The 14781-nt window shown below is 26.5% G+C and overlaps 1 protein-coding gene across 1 annotated transcript; it reads right to left on the bottom strand.

Annotated features, from left to right (window-relative positions):
* Window positions 1-386: 386 nt before the first annotated feature.
* Window positions 387-1118, bottom strand: LOC149060977 (52 kDa repressor of the inhibitor of the protein kinase-like). Its single transcript, XM_089230795.1, has one exon. It carries the CDS (start codon window positions 1116-1118, stop codon window positions 387-389), a length of 732 nt encoding a protein of 243 aa, XP_089086921.1.
* Window positions 1119-14781: the final 13663 nt, after the last annotated feature.

The raw sequence follows: 14781 nt of genomic DNA, 5'->3' as shown, positions 1-14781 counted from the left end.
TAGACAGAAAAGCTTGAAAATTTAATAAAAGGCTCTTAACATATTGTTACCAGTGGCGGATCTAGGATTTTTTTATGGGGGGCGCTTAGTTTAAGGTATAATTTTATTCTGTATACTACATCCTGATGGCATGACCTTTTTTTAGTCCTATAATGTGCTTAATATTTAAATGGATAAACATAAGTGACAAATTTAAAAATACATCTAAAACAAATACCTTTATTTAAAAAAAGAAATCTTCTCTGTACTTAATAAAAAAAAAAATAATAATAAAACAAGTAACAATTTAAACAAATTACTCGTATATCACATCATTCACAAATCACATCCACTTATTGTATTCTTTATTTCTTTATAATCAATTAACAAAAAATAAATAAGAATTTTTAGGTCATTTTGACCAATCTTCTAATTCCATCCTCCTTTTTTTTTTGTCGAGCGAAGGTGTCAACTACTTGGTTTATATCTATTTCTTTATGAATATTTAACATGGCCAAACCATTGAGACGTACTTCAGACATAGTGGACCGTAAATAATTTTTTAACCTTCTCAAGGTCGAGAAAGATCTCTCTGCTGTGGCTGTGGAAACTGGTAAAGTGGCAAAAATGTGTAATAGTATTTTTATGTTGGAGAAAAATTCATTGCAGTATTCTAATGCCTCAACTGCAGTTTGTGGATTATTTTGAATGTTTGTCCACTTATTTTTCCACAAATGTATTTCCGCTTTCAATTCTAACTCTGAACCCTCAACATCTTCATAATAAAATTTAGCGGATTCTAATATACTTTTAGTATCATAAAAGTTAATGTTTGCAGGAATTAGACCTTCTAGTGCAATAATATTATTAAACCTTTCATTGAATCTAGAATCAAGTTCATGTATAATATGATCCAAAAATGGTATAAATATTGTAACTTTAAACCAATCCATAGGCTCACGAACAATTATATTACTTCTTTGAGTTTGCTGACCACAAAGTTGAGGGATTTTTATTTCTTCTCCAAACATTTGAGCTTTTTTGGCTGCATTCTCAAATAAAGAATTAAATGTATTTTCAGGATTTTCCCGTATGCTATTAAAAAGATTTATTATAATTTTAATATTCTTTTTAGCCATGGATAAATACCATGGTTGATTGTAGTTAATTATAGTAATTTAGAGTTTATACATCACATATTATTAAAATAAATGCAATAAAAAAAATAATTATATTTTAACATGAACCTATTTAAAAATGTTCTTATAAAATATTTTTAAAAAACTTTATATTATTTGAAATTAAAATGTTTCTAACATAAACTATAGATCGTAATTTACTTAACGATAATATTGATATTTAAAAAAATTGTAAAAAATCAGCCATTTGACTTAAATAAGTGTTTTTACCATATAAATTTTTCTAAAAATCATATTTACAAATTGGCTATATTGAATATTTCAAAAAAAAATTTTATCAAATTTAAGTTTTTTATTTTCAGTATTAAAAAATAAAAAATAAATGTACCGCAAGTGTCTATGATTATATTTAAAAGAAATTTTTAAAAAATATTGATTAGAACAAAAGTTATTTCATTTTTCAGAATGTCAGATCTCTTTGGGACACCCTGTAGATACCAATAAATCGAAAGCGAAAAAAATTTACATATGGTGATTCACGGATTGCATCCCGTTACTACAATAATATACCTAATTAAAGTAAACTTATTTGACAAGTCAATTATTTACATGTAACTCTTCAATCATCTAAATACAAAAAAAAATCAGATTCAATAAATCTAAAAGACAAAATTAATTAATTAAATCGCTATGGACATATGGACCCATGCTGATTGTTGGTCATAATTTTATTATAGTAGGTATGATATTAAAAGATGTTATAAATTACAAATTTATAATACAAAATATACGTTTTATGTTTTTAGATTTTGAACGAAGTGATGAATGTATTGATTTTACAATGATGTGTGTTTTTTTTTATGTTTGTTTTTGTGTCTGTGTACAGCATAACTAGTCGAAATAATGCTTCAATTTCAAACTTTGGGGGTGGTTTCCTATGTAAAAGTGAAGATCCGGTGCATTATAGAGGTCAAAAGTAAACATTTTCCAACAATTTTCAAAAAAAACGAGAAAATCAAAAAAAATGACAGAAAAACGAGAATTTTTACGCAAAATCAGTTTTTGACCAAATCTTTAACCAAGTAGCTATAGAGAAATCTCGAAGTGTCATTATAGGAAATATTTGAGGTACATTTGAATTTTAAATTTTTACGAAATAGCGTTACGATAACGATTTATCCTGAAACGATTTTAAATATTTGTTATTATTCAAAAAGTATAAGTCGTAGATACGTGAAAATTTTATCAGTTATTTAGATTGGCATTTTCTTTACATGATTTAATTTTAAAAATATTTTGACTTTTTTTGAGATATTATTACCTTTCTGTAATTAAAATCCAAGATAAATCTAAATAGTAAATTTCGGGTGGAGTATATCTTTAGCCAAAAATAATCATTGTCCACTGATCAGTTAAAATATAGACACCACATGAACACAATCTTCTGTGAATAATTTTCCTTCGAAAGAATCAATTTTGTTGTTAGATTGAATTACTCGAGTGGCGGCCGCATGGAGGGGTTTTTGAGGTTTAACCCCCCTCCCCCGAAATGAATGGCTGATGAATTTCAAACGTAATTATTCTACAATATGTATACCTTAAAAAAATATATTGTTCAAAAGACAATTAAAATATGCTAGAAAAAAAAATGTTTTGGTAAGAAAAGTGAATCTGTAATTTGGAGCAACACTTCCTGTTTTTATTGCTTCGAGTGAAAGATCGTTCTTTTGTCTTCGTAGATTAAAAACCTATTTACAAAACAAATCAGTGGAAGACCAATTCAAAGGACTAGCATTATTAAACATATACAGAGACGTGGAGGTATCTTGTGAAGATATTTTGGATATTATAATCTATTACTTTTAACAGTAATTATTATTATTTTTTCAACCCCCTCCTCCCCACCGAAATTTTTATCTGCGTCCGTCCCTGAATTACTCTGTTATCAAATTTAAAGCTAAAAATATTATCTTTGTATTTTTTTTTCTATTTTAATAGACAGTAAATAACAGTTCTTATCAAATATATAAACAAGACTTATTGTTTTTAATATCAATCAATAATTAAAATAAACAATACATTTTTTAAATATTAATATATAATTATGGAAATAATTTATAGATTTATAGATCTATAGATTTACAAATCTGTCGCCTTAATGAAGCTTTTCACTCTTTGTACAATGATAAACTACAAAAATTCTAATTTTGAAAGTTTGATGATCGGATAATAAGTAGAAATGTTACATAAAAATTAATTGAGAGTAAGACTAAATAAAATAAATTTTATAGTATCGACAATTCTTGTTCCACAAATTTTAAATACCAAATGAATACGATTATAGATAAAAAATACAAAGAGTGATATTGTTAATAGAAAACTAAACCAGAGAAATATATAAGCCTTTGAGCTGAACTTTGAAGGGACTTGATGTTTTTGATATAAGTGAAAAATAACATAACAATTTCTTAAAACAATTGACCAAATTGAATAGGAACGACAATGTTATGGGACATTTGATAGCATTTAGTTATTACCAAAATAAAAATAAAAACGTTATTTAAAAATAAAATCGTAATTTCTTGGTAGTATACCCGGAGCATAGTTATACTCGGGGCTATAAGTAGGAAAAAATTAGATGTGTAAACTTGGTGTTAAATTTTTAAATAAGGTATATTGTTTATTTTTTTATTTTTTTTTATGAACCATTTAGCTTTACATCCCAAAGAAAAAGCGATTTTTACTATGTAGTGAAATGTTGATTTATATTTATTGTTATTAAACTCGATCTTGCATACATACAACACGGATAATTTACGTACCTACTGCCGAAACCTTTTAGTGTGCGTAATTTTAATATTTGAGGGAATTTATTGATTATAAGAACATTATGTAGGAATATTTTTATCTGAATTGAAAATATATTAAGTATATGGTTTTGTTTATTTATTATTATTCGAAGCCACAAAATCTAAAACCTATAAATAGTTATTTAAATGGAAATATTATTTCAATAATTTGGACAACGACCGCTGATTCGCATTAAACTGCCAGCAGAAAATTTCAATCGTGGCATGTAATGTTTACGCTGGATGGACAAAAGGAACTGCGGAGAATAAGCCGCGAATTATTGGTGCTATTGAAACTGGATTTACAACAAATGAAAATATACCCCGTCACACCGTCGTAATGTTATTGTACACCGTCATAATTCATTACATTTGATAATCGTAGAAGGCAATATAAAAATTTCCCTAGAATATTTAATGATGAGCCGCTACTTCATACAATAAATTTATAAGTAACATCTTAATTTTTTGGTTACCTATTCATTAAATTCTCAAAAAAATTATGAAGTGATATAAAACCATAAGTAGGTTATGTTAGGTACATACGTCTGGAATATTATTTCAATAACTCGCAATTTCATCAACCCAAAAATATATTTAATAATTGTCTATAAGCTATTGTAGTTCTAAATAGATATGCAGTAAAATTGTTGTTTTTTTTGTAAGATTTTTGTAAAACTAATAATTTTTTACATTTTCCCCGAATATATTTTATATTAAAATTTGATAGGTATGATAAAATATCAAAATATTTAACGTTCTTAAAAAAACTAAAACTATCGAAAAAGACATAGCCTCGATTTGTTTTACAAGTTTATATCGTCCTTACGTTCAAAAGTGATCAGCATAAAAAGGTTAAAATAACATAAAATGTTGTACGGCGCATTGTATAGATAATTTAGGTACACCATATACTCGTACATTTGTCGAATTTTTATATTATATAATTTAATTAAATCAAGTATATTAAATTTATATAAATATTAGTTTATAGATCCTACCATATATTTTAAACCAGCGATTACTATCCTAATCCACTAGGGGCACCGCAAGCACATTCTAAGGACACCGCGGTCTACGGCTCATAATAAATAATTTAAAATGTATAGAATTTTTTTCAAAATTAGTTATTAATGAATATTTTTTCCTGTCTTTTATGCCATAATATTTATGGTATTCACAGCAGGGAACCGTGGCCATATTTAGTCCAAAAAAGGGCAATACGGAAGAAAAAAAGTTTGGCAACCACTGTTTTGAACTATTGACTTGGTTTTTAATCCAGGTGTTCAATATATGATACATATACATACCTAATACCTGGTTCCTTTAGAGCTCCGTCTCATTGGAACTCCAATGTTATTTTTTTCTATGTTATAACATTCCTGTGAATAAGTTTAATTTTAATGATGAATTTTACATTTTTGAAAGCTTCTATGTGTGTTTTTGATACTCTGTACACCTATAACTGAGATTAAAATTTAGAATCTTGAACGTACGGTCTCTAAATTATTTAGTAAATTTAATTTAATTATTCATACAATTTTTTTGAACTAGCAGGCACGTATTTGATAGGGGGGGGGGGCGATGTGAGCAATCGCCCCCCCCCCCCCCCTCACAATATTGACCTTATACAGTCCATCTTAATTCTTAGTATGTAGGTAAACATAAATAATAAGATCGTAAAAAATTTTATGATCTACTATTTTTTAAAATAAATTTGTATAATAATATGACTAATTTACGATTTAAGAATTATTAAGATAGTATCAGTTAAATTATGATAATTATTTACACTGAGATAGATAGGAATATTCTTCAATATATTCTTATCACGGTTCAAATATTATCCATGACATTTGTTGACGAAAATATTGGAAGAAAACATGATCGTTTTTCGAAAATGGGTAAAGAAGGATCTAACATCATATTGGTTTACCGGCTCGTTTCCTAGGTTCAGACTACAGATCATAGGTAAACAACGACGTATCGACGTGTGAACAACGTAATTATGTAAACCCAACTGAGAAATGAGAATTCAGAAATTATTATAATTGAGTACTTGATGTCTTAACATGACATTTGACAAATATTATAGCAATTTTATCAAAATTTGTCAATAATGTAAATTCAAATGCTCCGTTACTGGCAGATTGAAATTCAACTAATACATATAGTAGCACATCACAAGAGAAGCCTTTAGATGGTAATTGGTAACAATATATTTTAAATAACTACATTCAAAATATAAATTTATGTAAATTGTTTATATAAATATTAAGTAATATAATTTAAATGTAAAGTGTCAGGTTATAATTAAATATATATTCATAAATTAGGAGGACTAAAGGAGATTGATAATGACCACATCAAACATCGTGTAGAAGGCTATAGTTTGACTAATACCAGTACATCACAAAACAAACTTTTAGATGGTATAACAATGTTTTTAAAATAACTACATTTAAAATATAGATAAATGCAAATTGTGTATATAGATATTAAATAATAAATGTCAGGTAATACCTGATTAAAAACATTTATTTTTAAATTTGGGGGATCAAAAATGATCACATTCAACATCCAGTAGAAGACAATATTACTGAATTTAGTATATATATTATTATATATTATTATATATTATTATATATTATTATAAATTATTATAAATTATTAAACGATTATTTATTACCTATTTAAATTACAGTTGTTTAATAAATGTATTGTTAGGCACAACAAATTATTTTTAATGTAAAAGCACACCGGCTAACGCCTTAAATGTATTATGGATGATTTGGACAAGGTATTCCTAAAAACATGATTCCCCCCCCCCCCACCCCTAAGGTGAGGTCCCAGATACTTGCCTGCAAAACATTTAAATTATTTTACCGAAGCATTAGTACAAATACTTCGCAATATATAAATATTAAGTATATAATACATTTAATTTTTATTCGAAGTTCGTGTTAAATAGAATATTTAAAATTGCTGAATTGAACAAAAAAGAGTATATAATTTTAACAATACATTATAACTATTTATTTATACAAACTACATCTATTACAAAAATCACATAGAATTTCTAAATCAACTTACTTTTCTGATTTTTCTCTTATGGTTTTATTATCTCTAAGGCTCTAAGGACATAACATACCACACCCAATCATTTTTCATTCTTTATCGGTTGCATTTTCATTCCAATTTGAGCATTCATCATCTTTTTAATTATATCTTGCCAGTTTCACACGCCTTTCTTAAGGTAAATTTTCTCACGGATTCTGGTTCATTCCCCCCTTTTATAAGCTCATTTTTACTCCTCCAAGTAAGTATCACAAATTATAATCTTCATTTATTATTATGTCTTTTGACTATTATACTCGTACTTAGGACTAAAGCTACCCATCTTCATACTCTTCAATAACTAAAATCCTCGGTTGTTCCAAAAGTGTCCATAATATTTTTCTTATTAGTATTAATAACTTTTTTTCATTGGAATATCATGGAATTACTGAACGTATCTAATAATCACATAATTGTTTTTTTTTTTTACTATTTTGATAATGATCATGATTCTTATGTTTTGTCTAGATAATAGAATCTTCTGCATCCGTCTGTATACTAAATAAATACTTTTCTAGCTACTTAATTTTTGTTCTGTTATTATTATTCTAAGATATTTACATTGTTCAACTCTAGTAAAATTATTTCCTGTATCTAAGGATGAATAATTCATTTCTTCTATGTATTTTAAACTACATTTTATTTGTTTTGCAAATTTGTGTGTATAATAATATTATATTTATAGTAGGTACACTGATCTTATTCCTGATTCTCCGAATTGAAGGAAACCCAGCTTGCTTATCAAAATTAAACTTAAGTTTACTTATTACCTCTTAAATCTAATATTTACTAATATATAATATATGGACGAACAATTCTCTACAAATCTATAATAGTAACTTTAAATGTATGTTGAAATTGTTCTCAATATTTTTGACAAATACTTAAAATAATGGTTAAAACCTGCAAACATGACAATCAAATTTATGATTATTCAATAGATTTGAATCTTTTGTAAAATTGCAGCTTCGTATTATTAGTGTTTATTGCCACCTACTAACTCTTAACTACTAGTTATACCTAAATACTATTATCAATTTGATTTGATTTTTATTTTTTTCGTAAATCATGGTTCACGTTATCATGGTTCAATATGAATTAACCACATTGGTAATGTTTTTTCTAGATATTAACAGACTCAACAATAATCGCATAATTGAACAGTGAGTAGATCATCGATGATCGTTGAAGACATATTTTGCCAATCATACATTTTTTAAGAAGCACTATTTTAAAAAACAGCTATGAATTACCAATCAAACAATATTGTAATGCAGTACCTAATATTATATTTTATGTCATAACTCAAACACAATATTTGTTTCAAGCATTTTAGTAATATTTAATAACAGTACCAATCATTATTTTTTGAAAAATAAATAAAATGTTTTGCTTTTAATAAATTCAAACCACACGGCCCCATCAATTTTCGGTTTTTTTTTTTTTTTCTTAATTTAAATAATGTAAAGGGTGGTTGACATATTTTAGGGTAGTCGATGCAGGTATACGCCCCATCCCGATGTACGAGTGCATACGAAAGAGGTGAAAGCGGTCACTGAACCAAGTCCTGACAAACATAATATAATGTATATTTATTGTTCATATTAAGCTACATTTATGTTACGGCCAAAGATGTAATTTAGAAAAACAATGATTTACAACAGTCGATAACAAACGTCAACAAACAAGAAATGGGAAAGATTTTGGTTAGTAAGATATTGATGACCGGTCAATTAATTTCAACGTCCGAGTGAAATATTGAAGAAAAATGTATACGGTTCGTGCTCAATATTGTCCATCTAACAATAACCATAATAAAATAATTATAATTTAATATTATTAAAAAATGTAAATGTACATGTAAAATAGTTCAATAAAATCATCATAAAAGTTACAAAATATATTGTAAAAAACATCTTACTATAGTATAGTATTATTGTAATGGGATAAAATACCCAAGAAAGAAACACTTATTTAAATGATACCGAAATAAATAACAGCATCTTATTTTTAGGACAGATATATTGTAATACTGTGGTTGATAAAAATAATTGGATTATTTGGTAGTATTTTCAATATTTTTTTATATTATTGTAGGCACTTTTATGGCTTTATAAACATAATTTTGTATCTCCTAATTGTCCTACGTAACTTTCAGTTATATTTTATGTGTTTAATTGGCCTGTTAGGACATAGATTATATTTTGTGGAATTGATAGTCTTCGTTGGATGTTTAATGTTTATATACACTAACAGTATGCTACAACTAACAAACAATCGACTATAATTTTGAAAATCAAAAGGAAGATGTGTTTTTAATTACATATTTAAATGGTATATTTTATCTTTATTGATTCAAATTATTGTACAATAAGATTCATGGAGAGCTGAAACTAATTATATTTCATTTGTTTTCAACCCATACCTCAAGAAAAAAGTAATACTTACTTTAAAAAAAAACCAAAACCATTGAAGAATGAAACCATAAGTTTTCTGAACTTGTTAACCAAACTCATGTTTCTAGAAGTTATGATTGACAAAACCAATTTGTTACAAATAGAATTAATACAGCATGCAGCATTATTTTGTATGCAAACAAAACAAATAAAATAAACAACATTTATCGAAAAATTAAATACATATCCAAAATATAATATTAGTCATTTCGTCCTTAAATTTTGATTTAGGTACTTTTCTTTTAGGTTGGCACTGTCGGTTCTTGCTTCTTTTCTTCCTTTATTAATCTATCTTATCACATTTCACTGTTAAGCACAAAAACTCTTATTCTCCATACTACATAAAGTATAACCTAAATGCTGGTGTACCATAACCAAAAATAAGTGATTTATCACCTATCCTTTATAACATAGGCGTGCGCGGACTTTGACCGCAGGGGGCGCCCTTAAAAAGGTCCGAACTAAAGATTCTTTTTTTTTATTATTAATTAAAGGCTACAAATACAAAGGTTTATTAGGTTTATTAGCCTACAATGGTTTACATGTTTAACTTATAAAGATTCTTGTGTGATGATAATTGATTAATTAATAAAATAATAACTTAATCATATATATTTTATTTATACTATTAGATCAAAACTGGCTTCACTATTTTTTTTGTAAAATCTAAAAATGTTGCTGTCTAGTATAATATACATATCTATGCATTTATTAAAGAAAAAGCCAGAGGCCGCAGAGGGGGCCGCGGCCCAACCGCCCCCCCCCTGTGCGCACGCCTATGCTTTATAATATATACACATCTGATCTTCCTAAAACAAATCATACAACCCTAGCACCATATGCTAATGACACAGCCATACTAGCACCCAATCACTGCCACCCACGATATTTAATACTACTTAAATTAGATCTCAAATTGGATAAATAAATAGTAAATTAAAAAAATTAAAACAAACCAGGTTTAAGTTGATTTTACTCTCAACATAAACGATTACCCTCAACTATCTCTCAATAACATACTTATATCAATTCAAAATGTAGCTAAATACTTAGGAATTCATTTACACAAACGAATAATTTGGGACCAACAAACAAAAAATAAAATAAAACAATCCAACATGCACCAACACCTTCTCCACTCATTATTATCCCGCTCAATGAGTCTAAAAACAACATTCTGATATACAAAACAATTATAACTCCTCTTTTGTCATATGGTATTCAGATCTAGGGCCAAGCCAAACCCTCTAACATAAGACCAATTCAAGAATTTCAATTCATATGTCTTAGAAAATTACTAGAGCTCTATGGTACATAACCAATAATGCTCTACATTATGACCTACAAATACCAACCATTACCGAAGTAGCAAAACAACATTACAAAGAATTTCATTCTAAACTTAACTCAAACCTGACCAACTAATTTCCCGTATGTCATCTAACACCCCATTCTCAAAAACACACCATGAAGCTCGAATGACCAAGAGCGGTGTTATTTAAATGATAAGAAAAATAATATTTAAGAAAAAAAACTGTTTCCTATCAAAACCCATGAAAGTAGTAAGTACTGTTGCTGAATGGCTTACCCACTTCAAGTTATTCAAGCCAATATTCATATTATATTCCTTCATTTCATTTATTTATTAAGCTCATTTTATAGATTATAAATTTAGCAATTTTTCAATAAAAAAAATCTAGAATATAATCATTAAATACAATATAATTACAACAAAATCTCTCATCTAGACTCTCATATTTTAAGAATTTTCTCCAATTTCAATATGTGTATTCAAATTCTTCAGTATTTATCACAAAAATAGTATAAAATTATATTTTTATACAATACTATTTATCATTTATGGCTTTATAAGATGCATCAATCATAAAAATTACCTTCATTTGATAATATATTTAAACTCAGATATAACAACATTACCTACAAACAAATTAAGTAGATAGGTAATTAATTTTATATAGTTATTTCAGTAAAATTAAATATGTATTATAAAAAGTTTCGAATGCCGAAATTTTAATATAATTTTATGTTACATCATAATAATTAAGAAATTATTTTTCAACAAATTATTGAACTTTCTGAATTCAAATTTAATAAACGTACAAATATTAAAACTCAAAAATTAAAACAAAATATGTAATAATTATAAATTTTGCTTTAAAAATATTTCAATACAAATGAAAACACAGAATTTCTCAATGCATACTATTGTACAATAAATATTTACATTTCACAATTAATGTACATTACATTTTATGTACAACGCTATGAAGGTAACAATTATTTATTTAGTTAGTTTGTCGCTACAACAATGACGGTTGTTTTTTATATTTTTTAAAGTGATTAACAATCTATACAGTTGATTAGCAAATTTGATTAGTAGCAGAAAATTATCATGTATGGGCAGGGATTCAGAAGTGCCACCCAACCTGGTACACTTTAGATATTATTGTTTATTTTTAATTATTATTTGTTTTTATAGTAGGTCTCTAGACCACTGTCTTTTGTTTCATCTACGTATATTATCGAAAAGTGAGATGGTGGATAGTTGTTTGATTAATGAGTTATTTTGTATATGTAAGAGATTAAGTTAATATAAAATATAAAGTAATATAATTTTCCTAAATTACGATTGTTAAAGATACATTTTTGTGCATTTTTTATTTTTATACATTTTTCTTTTTTTATTGATCTACGCCATGACAGGCATTAATTTAAATACAATATTTTGTTGGTAGAATTAATTATAACAAAAACAGTTGAATAAATAAAACAAAGAGAAAAAAAAACAATAGTATAATATGTGAAATAAATATCTGGTAAAAAATGTGGAAGACTAGGTTGAGTTGAGGCTGCGTAACATTCTGTGGAGTGGGTGGTTGAATCCATAGGAAGTGTGGTGGTGAGGTAATTGATAAAGGGGATGATTTCTAGTAGAGTGAGACGGAACATGGAAAGAGATAGAAGAGAGCAATTCAGGAAAATCTAGAGATCCCTCATTTTCATATATGTTTGTAAAATGAAAGTGAAAAACATTAGTTAATAATGAGAATTGCTTCTTCTAGGACAAAATAGTTCTCAAATAAAAGAATAGTAAACCTAATTTTAAAAAAAGCGGGTAAGTCGTGGATGTCACTCTCCTGTACAGTAGGTTACTGTAATGGATGGGATTAAATTTGAATGCAATGATAGGTATCATTGTATACGAAAAACGATTCTGAACGGAGATGATTTGTCAGTCTAGGATATACAATATAATTTAAATATTGTCATATATTCTATTTTGAAACAAATATTTTATTTTTCAATTAAGACACATTTTGCATAAGGCACGATTAATCAATTAGCATAGTTATCATATAGTTATCATAATTCATAATACCTTATATTATCATAGATATACGAATACCTGGTTTGAGGATAAATCGTTATCATTACGCGATTTCATAAAAATTTAAAACTCAAACGCTCAAAACATTTTTCCTATAATGACGCTTCAAATTTTCTCTATAGCTATTTGAAGCAAAACTTATGGAAAACTTGGTGTTAAATTGTATAACCTTAGATATAAATACAAACAATATTATGAATTTTAAACTACAAAATAATTGGCAAATATTCATGGTTTTGACGAATTTTTGTCAATATTTGAAATTCAAATGTTAATAAAAATTTAATTTGAATTTCCGGTGGACATTTTTTTTTTGATAAATATTGAAAAACTTGTAAGGAGCCTTGTATTAAATTTTCAAATATTAGGTATAAAAGGAAAATTTTTTATGAATTTCTAGAATAAAATAATTTACGAATTTTCGTGATTTTTACGTATGTTGTCAAAATTAAAATTTGAATGCATGTAAAAAAAAAATGTAGCTATATATTTCTTTTATTTTTCAACTGCTATTGCAAAACTATATTATGAGCCTTGTATTAAATTCTCAAATCTTAGAATTAAAAAGAAAAACTCTTATGAATTTCGATCTAAGATGATTTGAACATTGCCGTAATTTTTATGTATTAAGTCAATATTTGAACTTCAAATGCTAATAAAATAAAATTGTGACTATGTATTTTTATAAATTTTTAATTACTATAAGAATAACTAATGAGGAACTTTGTATTCAATTTTCATGTATTTTGATAGGGCCAAAAAAATTTTATCAACCCTTCAAAAAAATTTTTCAGAAAAATTGAAAATTTCAGTTGTCTATAAATATCTCAAAAAAAGTCAAAATATTTTTAAAATTAAATCATGTAAAGAAAATTCTAATCTTAATAACTGGTAAAATTTTCAAGTACATAGGACTTATACTTTTTGAATAATAACAAATATTTAAAATTGTTTCAGGATAAATCGTTATCGTTACACTATTTCGTAAAAATTTAAAATTCAAACGCACTTAAAATTTTTCCTTTAATGATGCTTCGAATTTTCTCTACAGCTACTTGAAGCAAAACTTATGGAGAACTTAGTGTTGTATTTTTAATCCTTAGTTATAAACGCAAAAAATTTTATGATTTTTCAACTTCAAAATTACTTGCAAATTTTCGCGTTTTCGACAGATTTCGTAAAATTTTGAAATATAAACGCTTATAAAAAAAAATCGTGACTTACGATTTTTAATTTTTTTTAGCTACAATAAGAACAACTCATAAGGAACCTTGTATTAAATTTTCAAGTTTTTTTGGTCGTCCAAAATTTTTTTACCGACACTTCAAAAAAAAATTCTCAAAAAAATTGAAAATTTCAGTGGTCTATAAATAACTCAAAAAAAGTCAAAAATTTTTGAAAATTAAACTGTATATAGATAACACTAACATAAAGATTTGGTGAAAATTTCAAGTATTTACAGTGATTATTTTTTGAATTACAACCATATAAAAAAATCGATTTGGTCAAAAACTGATTTTGCGTAAAAATTCCCGTTTTTCTGTCATTTTTTTTTTGTTTTTCTCGATTTTTTTGAAAAATTTTGGAAAATGTTTACTTTTGACCTTATATAATGCACCAAGGATCTTCACTTTTACATCGGAAACCACCCCCAATGTTTGAAATCGAAGCATTATTTCGACTAGTTATGCTGTACACAGACACAAAAAAAAAAAAAAACCAAAAAAAAAACACACATCATTGTAAAATCAATACATTCATCACTTCGTTCAGAATCTAAAATGGGTACCTACCACATAATTGTACAGTTATAAGTATAAAGTTTACCTCGC

The sequence above is a fragment of the Diuraphis noxia genome, unplaced genomic scaffold, assembly GCF_037042655.1.
Source record: "Diuraphis noxia isolate RWA-SAM2 unplaced genomic scaffold, SU_Dnox_SAM2 contig0001, whole genome shotgun sequence".
Taxonomy (NCBI): domain Eukaryota; kingdom Metazoa; phylum Arthropoda; class Insecta; order Hemiptera; family Aphididae; genus Diuraphis; species Diuraphis noxia.
The sequence above is the reverse complement of the archived record's forward strand: the minus strand, read 5'-3'. Positions and strand labels throughout refer to the sequence as shown.

Excerpts from the sequence above, each read along its gene's own strand:
- LOC149060977 (XM_089230795.1), bottom strand. The coding sequence starts at position 1,118 with ATGGCTAAAAAGAATATTAAAATTATAATAAATCTTTTTAATAGCATA.